Source organism: Poromitra crassiceps, assembly GCF_964638095.1.
Source record: "Poromitra crassiceps genome assembly, chromosome: 20".
Taxonomy (NCBI): domain Eukaryota; kingdom Metazoa; phylum Chordata; class Actinopteri; order Beryciformes; family Melamphaidae; genus Poromitra; species Poromitra crassiceps.
Window position 1 is genome coordinate 24,434,135 of NC_139637.1, and position 27,507 is coordinate 24,461,641.

Here is a 27,507-nt window from a genome sequence, read left to right on the forward strand (position 1 = left end):
ATAATGCATATGCATCACGTTTTTATTTGTTATATTTTGTGAGTAAAATCTGTTGACGCTTCTGTCCAGAGTGCTCGGATCTGAGATAAAATGGTCAGACTGAATTTATGACCACACCCATTTAAAGATTTTGCAACTGTTCGACTGATCGATAAGCAGTATCGATCACTGTAGTAGCAGGCTTACAATTTTTGCTTACTAGCACCAGTGCTACCATCTAATAAAGTAAGCATACTGTGCACTGGAGACTTCAAGTTTGCAGATCACACTTTTGTAAGTTGAATATTGGACAAGGGGGCTTCCGAACTATTTGTGATGACACAAATCATGCTCATAGGCCCCACCCCCTAAAATTGGATTTTCAATGAGCATAGAGGAACTTTCGCCTTTCAGCAGACAAGTGGGGGGGGGGGGGGGGGGGGGGGGACTGAAAATATTTTGACATTTAAATGCGCCTCATTGCTTTGAATTTAATTACTGGCTGAATTTTATGATACCATATTCTAGGACGGTATTGGCTGTGGTATCAGATATTGGTGGCAGTTCGGTGCATGCATCCCTTCTAGTCCACTGCATTTAATCAAAATGTTTAGTTAATGTAGTAATTAGGTTAGCAGTACATACCAGAAACTGCTTTGGTTCAATAGCTCCATCATCCTCCTCCTTGGCTAGCTTTGCAGTCTCTTACCTATCTGAAAGCATAACATATATATAAATTAATAAATCACCAAAATCAGCTATGACAATTTGACAAAATAGAATTTACACAGCTATGGCACTGGTGAAACACATCAAAACTGGAATGATGACATGTGCAATAAAATACTCAATAATAATCAAAATGGTTATGCTAGTAGTCGTGGCATAATTTGGTTTCTTGATTTCCATTGCCTGAATGGACCCAGCACAAAATTTGCATTTTAAAATCAACATTTCTCATCCGGTGTGTTCTTACAAGAGTGTCATTTTCTTTCATTATGTTTGAAAATATGTGGTCCTTCTAAGGCATAATGTAAACAGTGAATCTCATCCCCCACCATCTATACAGGTACACCAGTAGGAAATCTAAGGTCAAATGTTTACAGCAACAGTGATCACCCCAATTGTTTTTTTTCCTCCAATTTCCCCCCATTTTCTCCCCAATTGTACTTAGCCAATTTTTCCCCCTGCTGGCCCGGTCGCTGCTCCACCCTCTGCCGATCTGGGGAGAGCCGTAGACTAGCACCATGCTTCCTCCGACACATGTGCAGTTGCCAGCTGCTTCTTTTCACCTGACAGGGGGGAGCTTCACCGGTAGGACGTACCACGTGGATCATGCTATTCCTACCAGTTCCCTTCCGCCCCGACTGACCAGAGGAGGCGCTAGTGCAGCGACCGGGACACATACACCCCCAATTCGGCTTCCCACCCCCGGACACAGCCAATCGTGCCTGTATGGACGCCTGACCAAGCCAGAGGTAACACAGGGGTGCGAACCTGCGACCCTCATGTTGGTAGGCAGGGAATCTACTAGGGGTGGGGGAAAAAATCGATTCACCTAAGTATCGCGATTTTTAATGTCACGATTTTTTGAATCGATCTTTTATTCCAGAATCGATAATCGCAAAAAAAAAAAAAAAAAAAAAAACTTTTTTTTTTTGGTGCTTGCAGTCAGGCCACTCACTGAACAACAGGCCAGGCGCCGCCTACTGGTTTACTAGTGGTTTTATTACTTTATTAGTTAGTCTGAAGTAATAATTACACTTCAGGGTTAAAGTGGGTGCATCTCATTGTAAAATTGGACTTCAAACGGCCCAAATCTGGCTTCAAACGGCCCAAATTGGGCTTCAAGCGGCCCAAATTTCACACGCGTCGGCCCATATCGGCCTGGCCTGCTTGGTATCTAATGCCCTGCCTGAATTATGATCCCAGTCCGCCCCTGTTTTTAACTATATCGCCCAACCCTACTCATGATATATACGGTAATATACAGTCTCTAGTGTATGATTCAACTTTTCCCATGTTCTAATCTAGTGTAAAAAAGCAAACAAACTGAAAAAATAAAAGAAAAAAATAAACAAAAATCGCAATAAATCGTAATATCGAATCGCAATAATCGTAGAATCGCAATACTTAAGAATCGCAATATAAATCGAATCGGCACCCAAGAATCGTGATAGTATCGAATCGGGAGATAAGTGAATCGCCACAGCCCTAGAATCTACCACTACACTACCCAGATGCCCTGATCACTTCAATCGTCTTGATAAATACTGTGATCATGCTTATCTTACTACTGTACTATCATATTGGTTACGGCGGGCCCGGTTCCGCGGCGCACAATTGCTCGAGTGACATCACTGATGACATCAAAATTGCTTGAGTGACATCACTGATGACATTACAATTGCTCAAGTCTGTGGGTCTATCCATTCTTACCAGATGCGTGGGCTGGAAAACACCAGCTCATCACTCCCTCTCAAGCTACTTGTCTGCCAACTAGCCTGCTCAACCCAGTCTTACTTTGTTATGCACACTTTCTGTAATGCCGTTGTCCTGTGAAACAGTGGATATGAACACTGAAATATGACTGTGCACTAATTAGCTGCCTGCAACTGGTTATCACACACACACACATTGTAAATACACAATGAATGTAAACAGTAGTGTTTAATTTAATACAGCAGACATCCTAAATGAAATTGAATCTTGATATTAATATTAATCTTAATGATCTACCAATTACATTTTTCAAATTAAATTCAAACAACACAAAGACAAAGATTAAAAGCCATCTAATTTTGGTGGTACATGCTCAGACATATTCAGAATAATGCAGACAAACATTTTATTTTACAGATCAATTATCAGCTTGTTTCTGCTTCAAAACTGGCCATTAATTGTCCAGTGTTGATGCAAACTAATGACTAGAATTATACACAAACAATTTGTTTCATCCATTGTTACATTAGGGTCAATTAAGAGGGCAAGCAACAGAAGGTCCTGCTGTTTTCGTGTCATCATCACAGTGGTCATGATGAGAGTTGGATCTGCAGGGAACAGAGACATTGTACACTCTGGCCTCGCCACTGAAACAAAAACTGCTATTGACCAGTAACGTTTTGGCCTGACGTTACTACGTGGACCACAGGAAGAGTAGCTGTTACCTCGCTAGCAACTAATGGGGGTGCAAATAAACAATAAACTACAGCTTGATTTGATCAAGTGCAGTTTAACTAACGTTACAAGAGAGCTGGGTGCCTCAAAGAAAGGAAATCGTTCTCCTTTCGTCCAACTGTCAATGTCAAAGTTATACTGAACAGACCAGACCTCTCAATCGATATGGAATGTCTACCACCCAAGCAGAAACGCACAACTAAGTTAGCTAACGTTAATGAGGAACTGTTAAGACCATCTGCACCAGAAGAATACACTTACCAAGGGGGTGACACCTTAATTTGTCAATTACAGTTAATAGCTAGCTAACTCATTGAGGCTGGATACCACCAGACTTACCTAACTAGCTGCTACCTAGCTAGCTATGTCAATGTAACGTTAGCGCTATTGGTTAGCAAAGTTAGGCTAACGTTGACGTTACTTGTTGTATTCCAATGGCTAGCACGTTTCATAAAGTCAAATCAGCAAGATAAGCATTGGAACTATCGGTCATTTTATCTTTACTATTCAACAGAACATTTCGGCAGCTATTAGCGAACATAACGTGACTAAATTGACAGTCGTACAGACACTCACATATCTATGGTACAGACGGAGCCGCACGCGCACGTACACACAGTGAACATGTCATGAGTGTGCGCGTAACATTGTGTGTGTGTGTGTGTGTGTGTGTGTGTGTGTGAGAGTGTGCGTAACGTTGTGTGTGCGTGTGTGTGTGTGTCGTTATGTTTGTGGGTTTCGCGCGAGGCGAGCTAACAGCTAGCAGTGAGGACACAGCAGCACAATGCTCTTTCTATCGGTGGTGGGATCATGGCTAAATTAAAAATGGCGGTTTACACAGCATAAGGTCCGGACTTTACCCTTAAAAAAAGCACTCGTTTTATTGTCTTGACGCCCGATTTTGGATGCAAATCACCAATGGGGCGGTTGAGCGAAGGCGACAAATGTATACTACTCGTCAGCTAACAAACCAAGTCCATTCTGTAGAATGTATCTTTCTGCTTACCTCGGATGCGTGCTACATTCAATTCTCCATCTTGCACTAGCGAGTAGAGTAGGGCAGTTTGGATCTCGCGAGAGTAATTGCTGCTGCGTTACTCAGTTTGGATCTCGCGAGAATAATTGCTGCTGCGTTACTCTGGGCACTCCCTTGTGGGGAAAAAAAAATATATATAATACTGGAGTGTCTATCTTGTGTCTATAACAGTGGTTCTCAAAATGTTTCACATGAAGGACCCCTAAACTGACAAAAATGAGACCAGGGACCCCCATTTGATAGGATTTTGTCCCACGGTCCCCCCATATGATAATAAGATTGATGCTTTTAGATGTTTTGTTACAGAAAGTGTATAAAACCCATGACCAAAATAGTTGTTACTTATGAATGGAATTATAGTGAAAATAAATTACCCCCTCTTTTGGCTGGGGACCCCCTGGAACCCCCTCAAGGACCCCTGGGGGTCCCCGGGCCCCCATTTGAGAACCACTGGTCTATAATATTGTTGTTCTCTACCGCCGTCATCATTTATGAATAGATGTGCATATGAAAGCACACAGCACAATTCTTCAGGCTTTGAAAAATATACTTTAATTCAGCTTAATATGAAAGTGTATTCAAATTTACTGAAAAAAATTAGGCGATAAAGATCCGACATTTTAACAAATTTCCAATTTGAATGGGAAAGGTTGCAGTTTAAATAACGTCAGCTATGGAAATAATCCTTAGATAAAAGCTTACTAACGTACAATAATTAGTACAAGGGGTGGAGGAACCCTGAGAAAAATGGTGGTCCACTAATCATGGGGGGGGGGGGGTAATCTAGAGTGGTTTGTGATAAAGACCCCTATTGCATCTACCACAGTATCAAATAATAATTTGGTGGGAGGAAATCATGTACAGCCTATGTGTTTAATACAACACACAATATTCCTTGTTTTATCTTTATGACAGTACTGTTCCAATACAGTTGGTCAAAATAAATTAGCAATACCATGCCAGTGAATCCATGGAAAACTGAGGGTTCCTGCAATTAAAACTCAGTCAAAAGAATATCATCAATTTGATACAATATTATTGGCCCATATCACTCTTTTTGGTGATTTGGTAGGGGGCACTCGAATGAATTCACTGGAAAAAAAGAAACTTTGCCCAAGGTATATTTTATCTGTTCCAGGCCATATTTAAACACACCATGTTTAACACACAATACAATGACACAAGAGTGAATATCAACAATAATTCATATTTAACTGAATGGATGAAATCAAACAAGGGCTTTTTTTTCAGCACAAGAACACCTCCATTACACTGACAACACATGACAAACTAAGCATGACATTATACTGTGTACAAAAAAAACGTTAACTATTTTTAATATACTTTCCAAAGACATCAAATGCGTCATGTACATGTTAAGAAATATCTCAAACAAAGTTTTTTTTGAATTATAAAAGAACTTAAATTACAACATATATTTACATATCACTCCGTATGCTACACTTTCAATGTTTTCACATTAAATCTACACTTCTATCCACATTTTGTTGCTAGAACATTCCTTGAAAAGAAAGCACGTCTCTAGATTAAACTGCAGGAGGCTAGTCTCTTCATTTCTGTACTACTTTTCCTGTGTAGCTATATAAATTACAACTATTTACAAATGACTTAACTGAAACGGTAAAAAAATTCTAACAAAGCAATAGAACTAAAATTTGTATACAAGTCTTAAGTGGCTGATGATCTAAATTAGAATGGGGGAGAAAAACAAGCTTCCAAAAGGTGAGGTGGTAAAAACATTCTTTAAAAACAAAAAAAACAAAAACAAAAACACTACCATGTTAAATAAATATGATCTGAATAAATAAAATAGCATGACATTAATATTTTGGCATCATTTTAGCACTTTCTATTCAAGTGTTAACTCTATATTGAAGAAAATTGTGAGGGTTTGCAAACATCGGGGACAAATACTTTCAAAAAATGTATTGATACATGTGGCGTACTGGACACTAACGGTGTGCGTGCCGTGCATACACGGGTTTAGCTAAAACGGTTTAATCTGTGTCGAGATCGGTGCCGCTTTGAACCCATAATCCCCCTAAATAACCTATTTACTGGGGTAAAAAGACAAGTAAATACAACTATGGGGAATACATATTCAATCAACAGGAAACCCCGTGTCAGTTGAAACAAATGCCATACATTATACCTGACTAGAAGATGTTTTCTTTCCCTTTAACAATTAATGGACAATACAACCTCTTTGCGTAAATACAAAACAACCTAAATAAAAAATTAGAGTTTGTTACTTTATCGCACTAGTTAGCTAATGTCCAGCTGGTATTTTGAAAAACTTTTTTGTTGTTACCGATGCCAATTGTATATGACTATCAATTATCGACACTTACTTACCACGTTAGGTTTTTTTTGCAAATCAGTTTCATTCGCTGTAGTTGACTCGATGAATTTGCTTCTGAAAATAGGTACATGTACATATGACTAATTGGAAGCACAATGTCAAAGTAGGTTGATTGGTAATTATTAGCTTGGGCAGGGGAAATGATATGGGGGAAGATATGGGAAGATGTGATGACCGGTGAAACAATAGTAAATAGCTTTAACTAGAGTACAAAATATAAATCACTATCTGCCTACTATAATAAAAAGCATTTTTTTTTCTTCATTCCCACTTAAAATCTTCAGCCACATTTCCAACATCTCTCACAAAAGAAGCTTGCCGTTGCGGTGGATTTTGAGAATTTTTCCAAGTCTCTGTTTTGCAGTTGCAAGTCCTTTCTTTGGACGTTTACCTGAGAAATTAAAGTGAAAGGGGAAAGGAGAAACAAATAAGAACACGTCCCGTCACAGAGTTTAGCAATCATGTGCTATGAATAGAGAGGCAAAGTGGAACGTCACTTCCTGCTTCAGCACTGTACCAGAGATTTTCTTCTGCAATTTATTTTCCCAAAGACATTTCGTAAAATGCCTATAAAAATAGTTGTACTCGGTCAAACCAAATGGTACAGCTATATTTGGAATCAGGAGAGACCATAGAACACTTCACTCGGGCCAAAACTTAAAAAAAAAAACATTGAAAAAATATTTTCTTTAAACCCGCATTTTCTTTACGTTTTGGTCCGAGTGAAATGTTATGCGGTCTCTCCTGTTTCTAAATATATCTGAACCGTTTGGTTTGAACCAGTAAAACTATTTTTATAAGCATTTTACGAAATGTCTATGGGGAAAATAAATGGCGGATGAAAACCTCTGGTACAGTGTTGAAGCAGGAAGTGACGTTCCACTTTTGGCTCTCTATTGTTTAACGTATTATGTAATGTTTCACCTTGACCGCCTCCTGTGGAGCCTTGGCTGGCTGCAGGAGAAGCACCAGAGGGGGAATAAGTGCTGCTGTTCTGGGGAGAGAGGGAAGGTCGCCGCGAAGTGAGGAACACACCCGGGGCCATGGCCCCGCTGCCTCGAGGGCCCCCGGGGCCAAACGGGCCCGGTCCTGCTGTGTATTCGTGGTCTAATAGACTGGCAGAGTAGTACTCCATCCTCCTGTCCGGGCTGGACTCTGCTGCGGGCGGCGGGGAGGGCGGGGCCGGCTCGGGCTGAGCAGGGGGGGGAGGGGCTACAGGAGCAGGGGGGCGTGGCTTTTTGGTGTACTTCCTTTTAGCCGGTTTCTGCTGCTCCTGATTCATAACCAACAAGAGCAAAATGAGTGAAAAACTTGAGGTAAAAGCAGCTTCTGCTCACCTAATATTATGCATTGATGGTTCCATGTGTCAAGCTGTGTTCACACCGAGATATTTATTTTTCTCTCCGTCGCTCGATTCAACCCTTTGGAATTGCTGTCGCTCTGTTTAAATCGCTCGTCAACAGGCACAAGAATTGACGGACATCTGGGGGCTATAACGCTACGCAATGTCATGATGTTTGTCCACTACGAGCCACCGTAGTTGTTTACAAGCTAAGCCTATCAGCGTGCTCCTAACGCGAGCTCTATACCGGTAGTACAGACTTCACTTCATGTCAGCTGTCAGCCTGTCAATCAGCTGTCAATGCGGTTTGTTGCCACACAATAAACCAGCGGTTTGTTCCAAGCCAGTGTGATCCTTGACTCGCTCTCACACGGCAGCCAATCAGCGTTGAGCAGCGAGCGACTGATGCCAGCGAAATTTCACTCGAGTTGGGATATTTCATCTCGGGCGACGAGCGTATTTTCTCCCTATCGCTCTGTCTGTCGCTCGGACGCCCAGCGATTTTTCTCCCGGGCGAATATACGCTCAATCGCTCGCTTGCATTGACTTTGTATGTAAACTCGATGCCAGTGAAAAACTTTAATAGGTCGGTGTGAACGCAGCTTTAGACTGCACACAAGGTGTCAACGCAGCTTTAACCTCAACTTTTCCCTCGTCCCCTTACTCACTTGTTGTGCCAGCTTGGCAGCAGCTGCGGCGAGGCCAGTTTCCACCGACGCTACTCGAGCCCCTTCCCTGGCTGGCCGATCCTGCTTAGGAAGGGTGGGCATCACTCGCGCTACAGAGGCAAAGACATTGTTAGGTTAGGGGATCAACTACCAGAACATTCAAATGTAAATCTGATCATCTTTTTGGGGTTGAACTCAACACAGGTACCTTTGGGGCTCCAAGGTGTGTCGTCCCAGTTCTTCTTCCGCTTCATCTTGGCCTTGTTAGCACGGTCCTCCTCGTCAGACTCCAAGGATGGGTAAACTGAAATACACATTCGATGAAGCAAACATTCGGTTGATCGACGACAATTTGCAAAACTTTGGCGCTGTGATCGGCATTTAGATTTAGTACTTCAGGAGGTATTTTTGAGCACGATGTTCATTTTGTAAACGATGGTCCCATTTATAGTCAAATACGATGATAAAGCAGACTATGTTGTGGAGCGTGATTGACAGGTCGCCTGTCCAGTGATCGTGCAGCTTGCCGATCACGGACCGATAGCAGGCGGCGCTGTGGCTTTGTGGGGAAAAACCCCTGGTCTCGCGCTAGCTACTTCTGGCTCCAAAATAACCAAGATGGCGATGGTCAAAATGGCGAAATCAAGGCTTCAAAGCAGGAGTCCACAACCCAATAGGTGCTGATCCATATTATTACACGGTCTATGTCAGCAGCAGGCGTAAGTGGATGTGTGTGTTGCTCACCGTAGTCTGAATCTTTAAAACAGGTGCCAAGAGTCTCGTGGTCATCTGGACTCTCCTCGTCGCTAAGGTGACGGGCCGGCCGTTTGATTGGCCGCTTCCCAGGCCGCTGCTGGACGGCAGGTTTCTTCTCAGCACTTGCTGTCTTCTTGACCCCTCCCGTCACCCACACAGCCCTCCCTCCCTTCTCCTTCTTCACCACCGCCAGTCCTTCGGTCAGTCCTCCGGAGATGGACAGGGGAGACGAGGAGGAGGAGGAGGAGGATGAGGAAGGCGGGTTAGCCATGGAGAGCATGCCTTGGATGGCATCACAAGTGCTGGGAGAGGCCGGGGCTTCCTCACTGTGTGAGAGAGAGAGAAGCGGGCTTGAGAAATCACTTATCACCTCAGAAAATAACCCCCCCAAACAAGAGCACAGCCATTGCAAATATGTGAGCTATGCATGTTCTAAGGTCAGTGGATTCTTGTCACAATAGAGAGGCAAAGTGGAACGTCACTTCCTGCTTCAGCACTGTACCAGAGATTTTCTTCCGCCGTTTATTTTCCCATAGACATTTCGTAAAATACTTATAAAAAAAATAGATTTACTTGGTCAAACCAAACGGTTCAGCTATATTTAGAATTGAGAGAGACCATAGAACATTTCACTCGGACCCAAAATAAAAACATGTTTCTAAATATATCTGAACCGTTTGTTTTGAACAAGTACAACCATTTTTATAAGCATTTTACGAAATATCTATGGGGAAAATAGATGATAGCGGATGAAAATCTCTGGAACAGTGCTGAAGCAGGAAGTGACGTTCCACTTTACCACTTGTGTTTTCAACTGTTGTCCTAATCCTTGTGATTCACAGGTCAAGAGATGCATTTAAAATACTTAATGCCCATATAAACATATTCATCTTTAATCACCAACTGACCATCCCCTAAGTGCCGCCCCTTTTTTGCTCGATGCTCCAATAACAGCTGAGCAAGCTTGTAGCAGCCTATGGAGACTTTCCAAGCTGCAAATTTGCCTAAATTTACACATTTTAAAAACAACTTTGACACTAAATACAGATATTATACATCAAACCTGTCAGCTACATCTACTCTCACTCACAATGTATATTGCAGTTTGTTTGACACTCTTGTTTATATTTGTATTTATTTATTTGGGGGACAGTGCACATTAATTACCATTACTGTAAACATGCCAGTGTTAGCCAAACGGCTAATTGACTGTCAGCTGTAGGCTAAAAGTTGGACCTACCTAGCATCATTACCTACGGGGGGGCGGGACTTATGATCGCTCAATTGTCTCTGATTTTCAACATCAATGCACATCATTGAGACCTAACCTGAGTGCTGCAGAGTCCAAACCCGCCACTTGCTTGCTGGCCTTCAGCAGGTCCAGAATACCACCGGCACCACCCTTCACTCCATGGGCGGCCAACGCCTCTTCATCTGTGGTGTAATCCTCCTGAAGCCACATGGACAAAGCATGCATACTACTGTCAATGATGTAACACTGCTGTAGCAGTGTTGTAACAGTGTTGTAACACTGCTGTAACAACAAAAAACGGCAGACAACTCATGATGGCAGTTCACACAGTGAACTAAAAGTACTTTTTAGGTGCTTGTGGGATAGTGTGTATGTGAGAGAGAGTGTTATTGAGACTATAAATATTGTCTCTAAAAACTCCCCTTGTTAACAGAAAATTGTGGTGGTAGGTCGTACAAACATAAATATTTAGCCACTACAGTTAGTAAATTACCTTCTAATATACTGCCTGGTGTACAAACGCATATTGTGTTTCACAGCAGTATTTCCCGAACACCAAATTACAGGATTTTTTCCAAAGTGCACGTGCACCTCTCAATTGGCCACCAACCATTGTCGACGTTAAATGTTCCAAATAGATTGTCACCGTTTCAAACACACACACTAGGGATGGGCGCGAGTACTCGGGTACTCGAGCACTCGTTCATAACGTCAGTATTCGAGTAACGTTTCTGCTGTTCAGGTACTCGCCCCACTCCCCACCCCTTTAAAAATGGTAGAAGATCTACGCACGCATCGTCATGTGGATCTGGCAGCAACCAGCAGCAAACTGCACGGCCGGTCTCGCTGTGTTTCCCTCCCATTCAACGAACACGCCTGGGTTTCTTGTGACTAAACTCTATCAGGCGTCAAGTCAGCCAGAATGTACCAAGTACGTCATCCGATTTGTTGCTTTCAAAATAAAATGCTTATTGTAACCTTATTTATTTTGAGTAATGCGTTACAGCCACAGTTTCACGCCATATAACATCACAACGAGTATTTTGATACAAGGATGCTGCTTCATTCATTGAAATACTTTTTCTCCTCCAACGTGCATCAATAAGCTATTTACTTTTGTTTAAGTAACATTATTTTGAAAGTTTTAACCGGAAGTTTTCCAGCTCTTCCCGAAAATGGTGGCTGGAGATATTCTCCCGAATGAGAAGCACGCTTCTTCATAGCGCACGCCCGATAAAACTCATTCAAAACGTTGCACTAGTTTACTGACTACACTGTCGTTTCCCATAACGTTAGTCACAAGAAATGTGGAGAAAGAATCACTTTTTGGGAGACAATCGCATCATGGTGATCACTATTCAGCAACAATGGACATGTATTGGAAATCAAATGCCTTCGCTTGTTTCACAACTTGTCTGCTCCAAAGCGCTAATCCAACCATCGGAGATACTGTCTAAAGGTAGGCTTTAGATGTTAGCTTAGCGTCACCTAATATCACAGTCAGTCCCTCTCCTGACAAAAATGCTCCAGGTAGCGCTTTTTCCATGCAAAAATGCAAACGTTATGTGTGAACAGCCCGATACACAGCAGATTACCCCTGCTCAGTCATTACCATAGTAATCACACAGCCCGTCCCCCCCCCCCCGCGCGAGTACTCGAGCACTCGTTCATAATAGAAGGAGAGTTCTCGACTATTTAAATTGCTTAAAATGCCCATCCCTAACACACACACACACACACACACACACACACACACACACACACACAAATAAAGGCAATCAGCATAATTCAAATTTGTCACCCACATGCAAATTTGCACGCACTAACATGTAATTACTGTTTGGATAAAAGCTATGATTTATTTACATCTCATTTCAAATGGCGAATGAATCAGTTATCAACGGATGACACTGTTAAATGATACTAGTCTCACCTCAATATCAAAGTCCAGCTCTCCTGGCTCCCTGATACGGTTGGGGTCAGAGCAGGGCTTGGCTCTGGGAAGCTTCCTAGGAAGACCTGAAGGTCCATTTTGAGCAGTTAGTTAGGTGACAGTATCACAGTGGATCTTCTGCAGCAGAGACCATGCTACTAAACTACATCAGATGTTTCCCCCACACAGCCACAAATATATCGCCTCCTGAATACATCCCAGCATTCAACTCTATTGTGTCAAAGCATATTTCTCACCGCTCAATTTCTTTTTCTTGCCGGGTCCTGCGGGCTTGCGTCGTGGAGGAGGGGTCTCGTCTATCTGCAGCTCATCCTCAGACTCCAGGTCATCGGAGAGACTGGATGATCCCTCCGTGGCCAGATGTTTGTAGTTCCCAGCACTTCCTGCTCCATTACTGCTGCCTGAACGACCCTCCTTCTTGCTAAAACCAGAGTAAAAAAAAAGGGAGATATGAACAACTACCTTTAGAAAGAAAAGTAACATAAACACAATGGAAAGACATCTGTCAACTCCTTCTGCCAATCAAAGCTTACCCTTGGATTTTCCCATTGGTCAGCACCAGTTTCAGCTTGCTTTTATTGAGCTTCCCTTCAAACTCCTCCAACGGCAGCTCTAACTGGAAAGAGAGGGAGAGAGAAATGTAAGAAAGAAAGAAACCAAAGTGCTGGACACAGGCATTCCTATTGTCTCTCATGCCTGCAGACTTCGTACCTTGTTCTTGTTTTTGGACTTCCCAGGTTGGAATTTCTTCAGTGTGTGTTTGGTGTGGATCTCGAGAAGGTCCAGCTCTCCGGCCTCTGCCTTTAGTAGACCCTTCTGACTCTTCTTCTTGGGTCCCGGTGGCCCGACGCCCCCGATGCCCTCCTTGGGTTTGGGGCCTCTCTTCTTCCCAGGCGGACGCCCTGAGTTCTGCGCGGTGGTTAGGGGAGCTTTGGAGAGCGGGGAGCTGGGGAATTGAGGTCCAGTGCGGCCGATGTTCTGCTGGAAGATGTCCTATGGAAAGAGAGAGTACTGGTAGTTTGTAATAGAAACAAGGAATGCCAAACGCACGTAAAGATGGAGAGGGGGGGGGGGGGTGGGGCGCTTATATTCAGGGATGTAACCAACTTTACATTCAAAACAAGTCACTGCATGAAGTTTGAGTGCTGCACTGTTGTTTACCTCAACCAGACGGATCTCCTTGGCCAAGTCCTTCACCAGCTGCGGAGTCTTGATGGTTTCTGGAATCTCCCGCTCATGGTCAGCTAAAGTCTGAGTGTGAAGAAATTGCATCTATCATAAATCTGACATACAGTAGTATTACAGTTATTATAATTCTAACAAAAATAATCAGACTATAATGATGTATTTTATTGTGGATTCCTGTTTCATGAAGGCCTCCTTGGCCATTCACTAGATAGATAACCATTACTTTCAAGGCAGAGTGTGACTGTATGTTGATGCAACCGCTACGCTGCATACAGACACTAATGCCTACCCCACACTACAGGATTTTCAAATCCTTGAAGATTATAAAAATCTTGAGAGCCCACACACTACAGGACAGAGAGAGCCGATTTTTTAACATTTCAATCTTGGGACACACACACAATCGCGTCTGTTCAAACGCAGCCCCACACACTAGAAGATTATGCGGAAGATTCACCTTGGAAGCAGGGCTGACGTTAACTTTTAAAATGCCTATTCAGTGTGCGCACCGGGTGTAGTAGTAGTAATAATGATAATAATAATAATAATAATAATAATACATTTGTGTCATTTCGTTTTCTAAACAAATCTTATTTTTTGTTTTTATAATGCATTTGCACTGAAAGGATTTGTTTAACTAATATTTGCGCGGACAGCCGCGTCCATTCGGGGTGTAGGCCTACTGTGCACGGCCAGGCGAAAACCGTCTGCACAGGTGCCTTGTGTGGAGGGGCGCGTCTGCTGATTTGACTCACTTTTCCGTGCGGACACTTGCCAATGCGGGAAGCATATGAGACATAAGCGCTTGTTGTAGGCTACATGCTTTGCAGTATAGCATTATTATTATTACGCCTAGTTTTCCGTCCCGTTCAAAGACGAACGGGTATTTCACCTCGATGACAATTTCCTCGTTCTTTGTTTCTGTGCGGGGCTGCGGGCGGACCAGATTATTTTGCGCTAAACTGTAATGGAAACGCAGCTACTACTGGCTCTCTGCTCAAGATGCAATCGCCTGTCGGGTTGTAAATATCTAACATGTTAGATATGCCCGATTCACAATCGGGAAGAGGCAGTCTTCCCGATTGTGAATCTTTGAACCCCACACACTACAGGATCATTTGGGAAGATTATCTGCCCGACGCGGCCCAAATCGGGGGAACCCCCAAGAAAATCGGGAGGGGGGAATCTTGGCCATAATCTTGCAAATTATCCTGTAGTGTGGGGTAGGCATAAGACAAATTCCTCGTATGTAACTTACATACTGTGGCAATAAAAGTGATTCTGTTTCATTCCTTCCTGACTGCCAGTGGCAGTTACTAACTGTGAATAATGATCTCGCGCTCCGCGACAGACGAGTGTTTTTATACCAACGTAGTCACGTACGTGACGTGGGGCACCTGCGCGTCTATAAAGGTGCGCCGTGACCCACCATACGTCATCTTTGATCTTCTCGCAACCTGGCGTGGTTCAACAGGTGTGCGGCTCCGGAGCTCCGTCATTCGGATTCTCCACTTTGATCAGAGACAAAGGAGAGGTAGGTACACGGCCTGAAGGTGTGTAAGTCAGCCATTCCGCTCAGCCTGGGACTTGAGTCAGAGTGCAACGGGGTTGCCCTCTAAGGCTGTGGGTGGCTGCCTACCACCTCTCCCCTCACCGGGAGGTAGCTCCGTTCAGGGCTATCTCCGGCCCTAGCCGTGGGTGTGCGTGGGAGGCTACCCCCGTCTAGGTTGCCTGGTCGGGCTTGTATATTGCCTATTGCTACTGAAGAAATAGCGAGCGGCAAGTATTATATGGTAGCAATTATATTGCATAATTGTGTATATATTATTATAGATAATATTGTATTATACTATACTATATTATACTATACTATATTATATTACGATATTCTAAGCTATAGCCTATAGCCTTTTGTACAATTAGATTGTATAATTGTAGAGTATTATATATAATATTGTATTATATCATACTGTATTATATTGTAAAGTTAGCTTGTTGGGCGCGGACGTGTCCTGGACTGTGTCCCAGGGCCCGCTCCGATCTCCCAGCCCGGCCCTCGTCGCTGCAGGGCGGACGTGTCCTGGACTGTGCGCCAGGTCCCGCTCCAAGTTACTGGCTTGACCCCCTGTGCTCGTTTGACGATGCTGGCCTGTTCCTCCTGTGGCGTGGAGCTGCACGTGGAGGATGGCAATGAGATGTGCCCCAGCTGCCTCGGGGTGGGTCACCTCCGGGAGGCCCTGTCTGACCCCTGCATTAATTGTGGCATTCTGCCCCTCCGCGTAAGGGAGGAGCGGTTGCGTGAGGTGGAAGGCTGGTTGTTTGGTCACCGCCCACCCGTGGTCAGCAGCCCGAGGCGGTCTCCCCGTAAGCGGCGCCAGGAGGAGCATGAGGGGGAGGACCGCGGCGTGGAGAGGGTCCTACCGGCCTTGGCTGAGGTGACCCTCCCACCATCGGGGGTCTGCACTAGGTCTGCTGCTGCCGCTAAGAAGCGCAAGAGCAGGACACAGGTGAAGAACCGTAGTCCGCGGAAGAAGGCGAGGAAGGAGACCTCCTCTCGCCAGGACATGGCGGCCTTGCGAGCTGAGTTGGAGCAACTCAAGGCTCTGATGGTGCCGCCTGCGCACCCAGGTTCCTGGGCAGGCGCGGCCAGGGAAGACGCGCTGTCAATGGCGGCGTCAAACACCATGTTCCAGGACAGCGGAGAGGACCGCGAGGACGAATATGATGACCCCCGGGGAGGATCATTCCCCGGGGCGGTCAGTCTTGGCGGGCAGACGGGGAAGCACGGAGGCCAGGGACGGCTCAGAGACTTCCCTCAGGAGTTCGGCGGGCACCGAGCGGGGGGTCGGTGTCCAGCCGCTCCAGGCAATACTGCGGGCAGCCCTGGCTAGGGTCGGCCTGGACGACGCGCCGGCGGTTCAGCCGAGCAACCCACTCTTTAGGCGGGCTCCGTCGGAGCCGCCCTTTGAGGTCCCGCCCTCTCCCGCCTTTCTGGAGGCACTAAAGAGCTGCTGGGCAGACACGGAGACGCCATGCGAAGGATGGCAGGACCCTGGCCTCCATGCGGGATGCAGCGGTACACGGCCTGGCCCGCATGCCCCCGGTGGACCATTGTATAGCGTCGCTGGTCCTCTCGCCGGACGCCGCGCTGAGGGACAAGGCCAAGTGTCCTAGCGCACAATGCCGGGTCACAGATGCCCTGCTAGTGAAGGCGTATGAGGCGGCTGCTCGGGTGGCTCGGATGGGAAACTCCCTCTCCGTGCTCCTCCTCGCCCAGTCCCAGATGATGCAGGCGACACATCAGGGGGCGGAGTTGGGACACACACATGAGGCGGCCCTGCAGGCCTTCGGGTTCATGTCGAGGGAGCTGGGCCGTGTGATGTCCACCTTGGTCGTGGCACGTCGGCAGGTGTGGCTCGCGCAGGCGCCTATGTCTGATGACTGCAGGCGGGCGTTGAGGACGCTCCCGGTGGTGCCCGGTCAGCTGTTCGGGCCAGAGGCAGAAAGGGCCCTGGAACGGAGAAAGCAGTCGAACCAGGCCTCAGAGGGCTGGGGTCGGCCCTACGTCTGGGGGGGGCGGAGCGAGAGGCGGGAGCCACGGCGCTCGCGATACTGGGACTCGCATGGGCAGGCAAGAGGGCGTGCCCAGGAGGCGACTGGCAGTGGGCGTCAGCCCAGGGGGGTGCGCCCTCCGCCCCGGGGGCGTGGGCGCGGCTACGACCGCCGCCCCGCCAGAGCCACGGGAGGTCCTCCAGGCACGGCCTGAGAGGTCGGGGCCGGCGGTGGGCAGATTCACACATCAGCACCTGGCCTATTGGGTGGCCCACAGGACCCATGGGTCCTGGACACCATGTCCAAAGGCTACAGGCTGCAGTTCCACCGCCGGCCCCCACCACCTTCCGGGGTCAGGATGACCTTTGTCACGGACCCCGCGAGGGTGCAAGCTTTGTCACAGGAGATAGTCAAACTCCTGGACAAAGGGGCGATCACACCACTGAACCCACGTATACAGAGCGATGGGTTCTACTCCAATTATTTCCTGATTCCAAAAAAGGACGGTTCGCTCAGGCCCATCCTAGACCTAAGGGGGCTGAACGTACACATGAAGGTCCTCCCGTTCCGGATGCTACGGACGGCAGACGTCTTCCAGGCCATTACTCCCGGAGAGTGGTTCACCTCCGTAGACCTCAAGGATGCGTACTTCCATGTCCCCATCCTCCCAGGGAAGTTCCTCCGCTTTGCCTTTCAAGGCCGGGCGTACCAGTTCGCCGTCCTGCCATTCGGCCTGTCCCTGGCCCCTCGCATCTTTACAAGATGCATGAGGGCGGCCTTGACGGCACTCTGCCTGGCAGGGTTGAAGGTCCTGCCTTATCTCGACGACTGGCTGATCTGCGCCCCCTCCCTCCAGGAGGCGGAGCACGCAACATCCAGAGTCCTTGCCCATATCGAGGCACTGGGCATGTCTGTGAATTGGGGAAAAAGCTTGCTGCGCCCGTCCCAACAGACCACCTTCATCGGGTTAGCCCTAGATTCGGTGGCAATGGGGGAACGAGTGGAGAGGATCCAGGGCCTGCTCCAGTCTTTCGTCTTAGGCGCAAGCGTGACGGCCCGGACGTGGCTCAGGCTGCTAGGGATGCTGACAGCGGACGCAGCAATCACGCCCCTGGGGCTGCTGCATCTGCGCCCTCTACAGATATGGTTCAGCAGCCTCCATATGGATCCTCGACTTCACAGGTGGGTCAAAGTCAGGGTCACACACGAACCTCAAGACACTGGTACTGGCCTACAGGGCAGTACACCAGTCAGCTCCCCTGTACCTGCAATCCATGGTCAGGTTCCAAACCTCTCAGCGCTCCCTTCGCTCCTCCACCAGTGCAGGTCGCCTCGCCCCTCCTTCTCTACGGGGACTCAAAAGTCGCTCATCCCGATCTCGACTCTTCTCGTCCCTGGCACCTCAATGGTGGAACGAGCTTCCACCTTCGGTCAGGACTGCTGAATCACTGCCGATCTTTCGGAAAAGACTAAAGACACACCTTTTCAGGCTCCATCTGGGCCCTTCTTGATCTAACTTCGTTCTCTCTCTTTCCTTATTAAAAAAAAAAAAAAACTAACCAACCTTGTACCACTAACCTAAACTTGTACCACTGTTCCTTCAGAAGTTGTAGTTGTCATAGACTGTGCTCCATAGTTGATTGCTCTATTGCTGACAGAAAATGTGTTATTGTAAGTCGCTTTGGATAAAAGCGTCTGTCAAATGACGTAATGTAATGTAATGTAATGAACCTCTTGTCCATCTCCGCCGCTGGCGGGACAGCACGTTCCTGCTGCACGGGGTGCCTCTCGGCTCGGTCCCAGCGCGGCGGGAGGTCGTGACGACGGATGCCTCGCCCCAGGGTTGGCCGAGCGGTCTGCTATATGCGTTCCCTCCGATCCCCCTGATAGGGCTCACGCTTCACAGGGTGAGGTCGTCGGGTCACGGGGTTCTCCTGGTGGCGCCCAAGTGGCCAGCCAGGCTGTGGTTCCCGGCACTCCTCGGGCTGTTGGACGGGGAACCATGGCAGCTCCCAGCGAGGGTGGACCTCCTGTCCCAGCTGGACGGGGAGGTTTGGCATCCGTGTCCGGCCCACCTGCAGCTCTGGGTGTGGCCGTTGAAGGGGACCGGGCGCTCCTGACGGGCCTCGGACCCTCGGTATGCGAGACGTGGCGTAATGCGAGGGCCCCTTCCACCAGGGCGGTATATGGCAACTGTTGGGCTGCATTCTCCTCGTGGTGCAGGGATGGGGCATTGGACCCGGTCTCCTGCCCTGTACAGGAGATCCTGCGGTATTTGCAGGAGCTGTTTGATGCAGGCCGGGCTGCCTCGACCTTGAAGGTGTATGTGGCAGCCATCTCCCTCAGTCACGCCTATGTGGAGGGCGTGCCAGTGGGGCGGCAGTATTGGGTGACGCAGTTCCTGCGGGGTGCCAGGAGGCTGCGGCCCCCCAGGGAACACCGGGCGGCAGCATGGGACCTGCCGCTGGTCCTGCGGGCCCTTAGCGGGCCACCCTTTGAGCCCATGGCGGGGATGGCCTTAAGGGCAGTGTCAATAAAAACTGCTTTTCTGCTGGCAGTTACGACGGCCAAGCGGGTGGGGGAGCTCCACGCTCTTTCCATTAGCCCGACATGCCTTCGGTGGAAGGCGGATGGCTCGGGGGTGACTCTATGGCCGAATGTGGCGTTCCTGCCCAAGGTCTTGTCCCCGACACACATTAACCAGGCCATAGAGCTGGAGGCGTACCATCCTTCCCCGGCTGGCTCTCAGCCAGGGGAGAGCGACACTTCGCTATGTCCCGTCCGGGCGGTGCGGCTTTATATCGAGGCGACGCAGACCATCAGATGCTCAGAGCAGCTTTTTGTCTGCTACGGCGGGAAGAACAGGGGACAGGCTCTGTCCAAACAGAGGCTGTCCCACTGGATTGTGGACGCAATTAAGCAAGGCTATGACGTTGCAGGGAAGCCTGCGCCCTCTGACATTGTGTGTCATTCGACCAGGAGTGTGGCCACGTCCTGGGCGGCGATGAGGGGAGCGTCCCTGGCGGAGATCTGTGCGGCGGCTTCATGGACAGCACCCTGCACATTCTCCAGATTCTACCGCATCAACGTGGCCTCAGGGTCCACGCTGGCGGCGGCAGTCCTGCCATTGGCGGCGATGGACCAGTAGGTGAGTCGGTTCCTCGTGACACCGCAGGTATAAGTCATCCACAGTTAAACTGCCACTGGCAGTCAGGAAGGAATGAAACAGAACGTAAGTTACGGAGGTAACTATGGTTCTGTGAATTCCTGGATGACTGCCAGTCATGCCGGTCACTCGGAACCTTCGGTGCGAGAAGATTCTGAGATGACGTATGGTGGGTCACGGCGCACCTTTATAGACGCGCAGGTGCCCCACGTCACGTACGTGACTACGTTGGTATAAAAACACTCGTCTGTCGCGGAGCGCAAGATCATTATTCACAGTTAAACTCCCACTGGCAGTCATCCAGGAATTCACAGAACCATAGTTACCTCCGTAACTTACGTTCTGACATGCATCCATTGTTTTTTTTGTTTTTTTTTCCATTTATTGAACAGGGACAAATGCATTGAACATTATTTCATATGACCTACAAAACAGATGTCATGCATACAGGTTTCTAGCCGAGGCTAATTTGCAACCCCTGTCCCTGGTTAGGCCTTTACTATTAAAACAAAAGTTCAAGAGAAAAATTAAAACAGTACCAAAACGTTAAAAACGAACCATATAAAACAGAACAAAATAAAGACAAAAAACAAAAAGCAAAAACACAAAACAAATAAGGACAGAAAACTAAAATAGTACAATACTAAAAGTCTATGTTCACAGGCTTGTTTCAGTTTCAGTTTCAGTTTTTGTGTGTAACTTTTTAGTCTGTTTTTTGTGATTGCACCTCTGCTCCCATTATTGGAGGTTGAATTCTTTTCTCAGATGCAGCAGCAAAAATATGACAGCGTGCAAAGTGGCAACATTTATTTTGGGAGTGAGGAAGAGATGGAAGAAAGAAAAGAAGGAAAGAAGGACAAACAGAAAAAGAAGATAGAAAAAAGAGAAGGAAAGAAATGAATCTGATTCACTCTGATAGGTTACTGTGTCTGACCTCCTTTCGAGTCCAGCTTCTGAACGCATTGTTCAGGGCTTTAGCTCCGTGAACCAGGTACGTGGCGGGATGTCTGCGGTTTTCTCTCAAACCTGCAACATAGAGAAGAAGTGCCCGATTGGTAACATTACAATTAGGGGTGTCAAAAATAATCGATTATAAGATGCATCGCGATGCGGACGTGCACGATTCTGCATCAATTCACAAATGTCAAAAATCGATTATTTAAAATATATATATATATATATATATATATATATATATATTTTTTTTTTTTATAATCAAATAAAATATAATGGAAGTACATGCAGTTGTTTATTTTAATTATGGATCATAATACAATGCAATTCCAAATGCACTTTTATTTTAAAAGTAGCCACACAGTGAGAAAAAAGAAAGTGAGAAAAAATAAATCATGTATTGCGGAAAAAAGTGATGCATCGATTAAAGATGCATCGAGATGCATCGATAATCATAATCGAATCGTAGCCCTCTGAATCGTAATGGAATCGAATCGTGAGGCCAGTGAAGATTCACAGCCCTAATTACAATGACAAAATGCAGAGGCCACAATACTACAGATATAAAGGCAAATTCATATCACCGACATTTAAAATGGCCTTACCTCTGAATATATCGAGGAGGTGCTTCCCAACATACCAGCACATCGCCTCAAAGTTGGGGAAACTGAACAGGTCGGCTGTACTTAACCGCTTCTCTATTTCGTACGCCCTGGAGGAAATGACAACATGGCAGAGAGCAAGTCAGAGATCAGCGGTTATCACCACCACCACCACCACCAGAAGACAATCTCTGTAGAGATATGGTCAAACCAGAGCAATTTAGAGAGAGAGGCGTCAGCAGAGGACCAAAATGCGTGACTTATTAGCCAATGAAAAGCCAGGAAGGCGTCTCGCGCTACTTTTGAATGCTAAAATAAAGACGATAATGTACAATTTGATTCTAAAAAATAAAATAAAATAACTTTTAAAGTACAACACAAACTGTCCATTTTGCTGCAACTCGACCGTGCTGCTTAATCCAGGACCTTACTTCCTGGAACTCTTGAGAGTAAAAAAAACTGGTCCATTGGAGTGAATGGAGATGTCGCGACTCTTCTATATACACGGCTCTGGGTCAAACCATAAGCTCCTAAATAATGAGAGTACATGTGTTTGGTATGAAAGGCCTGAGGTAGCTAACCGCAGCTGCATGTCTATGTTGAGACTGTGTAAGAAGTTCCCTCCAAACGCCAGGCAGTCGACTGGAGTCAGCACAGCATGAATCCACCCTGGAAGACATAAGACATGGAAATTATACAACAATATTTAACCATGACACATATTGTATGACTACTAACAGCTATGCCCCCAAGTACCAAACTCAGCATTACAGCTTACCTGTTGGGATGAACAGGGTGTTTCCCTGTTTCAAAGAGCATTTGTAACACATATCGACTTGGTCTCCAAAGAACATCTCGTTCTGGTTGGACGAGGAGTTCCAGCGCTCAAACAGGGTCAGGTTGGCTGGGGTGGGAGAAATCAGGTAGAAGATCTTCTCGCCCTGAAGACAGACACACACACTTGAAATTATGACAATTTATTTAAAGAAAAGTCAAATTAATAGCCAACATATATATTCAAATGATTAAGTCGTCACATTCTGTATGATCTTTGAATCTATGCAAGAGCAAAGATTTGACCGGTTTTCTTTTGCCGGTAGCGTAACACTACATCTGAAACTCAAAAGTATTTCTCCTCTCACCCTCAGGACATGGTACCATACTGAGGTGCCTCCGAAGTCAATGTGGAAGTCTGTGTAGCTGTCCTTCACTCCCATCAGACAGTACTTCTGCACGTTGGGCCGTTCAAACACAGACTCCTCAGGCCAGAGGTTTTCCACCCATGACAGCTTCCTCACTATCTTTGGAGTTTCCACCAGGTTTGAGAGCCTAAAACCGTCAACCATTCAATTTTCACTTCACCGGTCAACCATTCAATTCACTTGAATGTATAATTTTTACACACCACGTTTTTGATTACTTGAATATCGTCGCTGTCGTTCCAGGACCTCGAATCTCCAAAACAGCAACTTTTCAGGAAGTTAAAAAAACCTGTTTGCTCTTAAAATACTGAACCAAACGTCGTCAAAGTTGGCACATGTCTTAATTATAGTTAGTTTCCCGCTGAATGTGTCATTACTTTATTAATATCTTACCTGGATAAGTTCAAATGATGTTGTTTATATTATCAGTCCGACTTGGAAGAACTTTCTCCCGGCCAGTCAGGCGGGAGAGAGTCGTATGCTCATGCACGAGCCCCCAAGCTCCGGGCCGCGGGGGCGCACGCAGGAGCAACAGCCCTCCTCGGCTCTCATGGCCGAGGCGGGGGCTTTCGCATGGGGTGAGAAATAGTCTGACATAACGTAGCGTTAATGTTACTTTATTCTCGTCAGAAAACACTCCGATTTGCATGTTAAAAACAAGTTTGCAGCCTAGGAATAACTGGAAAACATTTGATTGATATATTAACGTCAGAGGAAGCCAGGATTAGTCAAAACGATATGAGAAATACACAGCACGTCTGCCGTGTGACTTTTCCGGGTTTATTGTCCTGCGTGGGGGGGTACAGGCGGAGGTAGGGGACAAATTTCGAGGTTTGACTGACCGATTGAGGGCGAATGGCGTTACGAGATTTACTCACAAGCTCGTTTTAATGCTTTTCCATTGGTTGCATTTGTTAAAAACCACACAGAGACGTGAAGGGTGACCAATGGCATTGATTCATGACAAAAAGTAAAAAAGTGAAAAAAGGGACATTCGAGGTCCTGGCACAACAGCGACGATATGCTAATGCTAGACTGATATTAAACTGTAGCATAACAAGATGATGCAACGATACAGTAAATGCACTCAATGAATGGTTCAGGATGCCAGTGTCTCTGTGTGTACCTGGTCTCAGAGAACTCCAGGCTGATGACGTTGAGCACTCTGTCTCTGTTGGGTCTGTTGTAGTACTCCACAAAGTCTCCCAAACGCATCTTCAGGTCACATTGGCGAGACACGTCGATCACGTCGATTTCTTTGTCCGCACCTACAATGAGCACAGAATGAAATTTGTTTCAGAAATGCTTCTGTGACACAGATAGTGTCTGAACACACACACACACAAAATAGCACCTGAATTTCCCCAGTGGGATAAATAAAGTGTCGTCTTATCTTGACAAATTTTAAAATTGTGAGGACCACAATGGAAATAAGCCTTCGGGCTTTTTTGTGTTTTTTATCCTCGGTGATTGATATATTGTCTGTTCTTTTCTTACTCTATGTAATGTTGTGTTCTTTCTTGTTTTATCACCAAATAAATTCTCACACACACACACACACACACACACACACACACAATAGCACCAGAATTTCCCCAAGGGGATAAATAAGGTGTCGTCTTATCTTGACAAATTTTAAAATCCTGAATAGCGTGCCGGGATGACGTATTTTTGTAGGCCAACCTGGAGGTTAGCAACGTGCTAACCACCGGCACGGTTAGCATCGTGCTGGGTTCCCCTCGTCTCAAAGTCAATGGGATTTTTGAATGGGTTTTTGGTTAGATGCCTGCAATAAGGTCTGCGATTATTCCAGGCATCTAACCAAACTCCCCTTCAAAAGACCGACTGTCTGACTTCGAGACGAGGGAGCCAGATGTCAGCGATGCTAACTTCTGGGTTTTACGACTCATTCCTGCGGAACTTTATAGTGAATACACATTAGCCGCAATACAAATGTAACAGATATCAATGCCTGGGAGGAAACTAGCCCCGAAAACGGACAAAAAAATTACCGATGTAGTGCTCGACATCGGTGACGCCGAATGCCGCCGGGGGCAGGTTCATGCCGAGGCCGTCCCGCCGCAGCACCATGACGGGAACGCTGAAGGAACGCTCCTCGAGAAACTCCACCGTCAGCTGGGCCCCGGACGGCTTCAGCAGCACCTCGTCCGCACTGTCACAGAAACACACACACAAGGTTTGAGTGTGTGATCACAGAAACACTTTCAACATCTTAAAATAAGACGTTCTACAGTAACGCGCATAAAAGCCTGGTTACCTTGGGAAGGTGCGGCTCCGTAGCTCCCTAACAAACTGTGAGCTGCCTGTTTTGACAGGCCGGCTAGGATCTCTTGCTGGACCAGGCCCTCCATCTGTCTGCTTATTCCCCTTACGAGAGGCCTTACGCACTGGGTCAAGGAGAGACCAAGAGGTGAGTCACACTGCGACAACCAGCATTTACACAACTCAACTCTTGAATCGGTTGGTGCTACATGTAAAACGTGAAGGAAATGTCAAATTCAGGAAGGCATGATGGTAAAGCCAAAGAATAGTAACTTACTGACAGACGGCCCATGAGTGACCTGACAGTTGGGGCAGTGATACAGGTCAATTTCTGCTGCTTTGTCCTCCTCCACGCCAACACAACTACACACAAAATATTGTTAATAGGGATGGGAGAATATATCAAAATCCAATATATGGCAATACAAAAATGTGACAATACCTACAAGTGGGAAGAAAATGTAATTGTGATATTTTATTCTGCTGTATTAATCATAAAGGAGAAGGCTTGCCTGTCAAAATAGCACAAGCTCGCCATCACAATTATATTAGTTACACTTTATAATGACATTGCTAAATCGCTTCATACGTTTATAGCAAACCAATTGCTAGAAGGATTACTGGCTCAGGATTAAACATAATTCTGCAATCAGTCTTTGTCGTCATTGAATTCTTCTTCATTACATTGTATCATGAGTGACCATATCAAATTGTGAACTCCATATTGTGAGATAATCATAACATACCTTCCATCTGTAATTGTTAGTAGATAAGCTAAACATTAAACATTGATGAGTCAGCAACATTGTAATAAACACACCAAATGTGAACAGATCATGAATCACGCATGTTCAATAGTGTACATATTGAAAATGACTCACCTTCCATGGAACCAGTCTTGACAAATGTCACACTCGATCATGAAGCGTGTCACATCATATGGTAGACGGCACAAGCAGTACACGGGTACTGATGCCATATTGAGTGTGTGTGTATGGGAACCGGCTTCACAAGTGTCAAGATATCAATTCACTTTGAGAAGTCAGAATCAAATTCAGAAGGGAGTGACAATTTCATCAACTAAAAGGGACCGAATAAAGATGTGTATTAAGAGTAATGGTACTGATGCACTGAGCTGTCAGTTTTGACGCTTCACTGTCAAGATGCCTGATCCTCACACACACATGGCCAACAGCATTCACCAGGGAACCTGTTGAAATATAGGAGAAAGACAACACGTCAATGATAGTTATAACAGACAGCTATAACACATGAGCTGAATAGACTAACCTTTGGAGAACTTCATGTCATGTCAACATAACTTTTAACAAGCAATTTCCCATTCGTTAAATGCAAGCTAGAGAGATAACATCTATTGTGGTTAACAATACATATTTTTCATGTAGTAACTTTACTTATTGTTTATAAAAAAATGTTTCTACTCTGGTAGCCATTCTCAGCGTTAGCCAATTACCTTAGGTTAGCTAACTAGTCGGCTCGGTGTTTGTAAACACGCTATCCCCCGGGCCTGGATGTTGTTGCTATTAGCTAAGCGCTAACGGGTTTTTAGCACGCAAGCTAGCTATATTAGCCAGTTGTGTTGCCAATAACGTCTAATAACATGTTATTAATACAACATGAAAGCTTAGATGCTGTTAAAATGGCTTTAAAACCCATGGAAAACCTCTCCCACACCTACAATTGTTAACTAAAACACAGAAGCGTCGTTTTAACAAGCTCCCTTAGCTAAATCTGTTGTTAGCAACTTACCGAGATGGCTGTTAGCGGCTGGGCCAATCACTCCAAAGCTGTTGAAATCCCTACTACAGCTCGGGGGTCGCTGCGGCCTTATCATGCAGCGTCAATTCTTAACAAAACAGCTTGATCACATTTTTGTTTAAGACTCAATAATGTCAAAATATATTGGTCACGCCCAGAGGTTTGACACTGGACTGGGAAGAAATAACCAAAAGCAACCTAAATGAGCAGAATAACCACAAACAACTGAATAGG

The 27,507-nt window shown here is 46.0% G+C and overlaps 2 protein-coding genes across 2 annotated transcripts in view; both read right to left on the reverse strand.

Moving 5' to 3' along the window:
* The window catches only part of huwe1 (HECT, UBA and WWE domain containing E3 ubiquitin protein ligase 1), a 74,975-nt gene extending 70,792 nt beyond the window's left edge, over nt 1-4,183 (reverse strand). The window contains exons 1-2 of the mRNA XM_083657007.1: nt 4,163-4,183; nt 625-692 (exon numbers count right to left, since the gene is read on the reverse strand). The gene's annotated coding sequence lies outside the window, so the exon portion shown is untranslated. The remainder of the gene's footprint in view (nt 1-624; nt 693-4,162) is intronic.
* Nucleotides 4,184-4,774: 591 nt separating this feature from the next.
* On the reverse strand, nt 4,775-27,507 carry phf8 (PHD finger protein 8). The gene is made up of 22 exons (XM_083657179.1): nt 27,265-27,507; nt 26,376-26,704; nt 25,772-25,857; nt 25,490-25,619; nt 25,224-25,384; nt 24,338-24,479; nt 23,152-23,338; nt 22,788-22,950; nt 22,591-22,678; nt 22,013-22,119; nt 21,388-21,479; nt 13,709-13,798; nt 13,259-13,540; nt 13,081-13,163; nt 12,784-12,968; nt 12,527-12,612; nt 10,670-10,791; nt 9,330-9,667; nt 8,794-8,889; nt 8,586-8,695; nt 7,500-7,848; nt 4,775-6,966 (listed from the first exon to the last, which is right to left on the reverse strand). Exons 2-22 carry the CDS (start codon nt 26,471-26,473, stop codon nt 6,878-6,880), a joined length of 3,084 nt encoding a protein of 1,027 aa, XP_083513305.1. The 5' UTR covers nt 26,474-26,704; nt 27,265-27,507; the 3' UTR covers nt 4,775-6,877.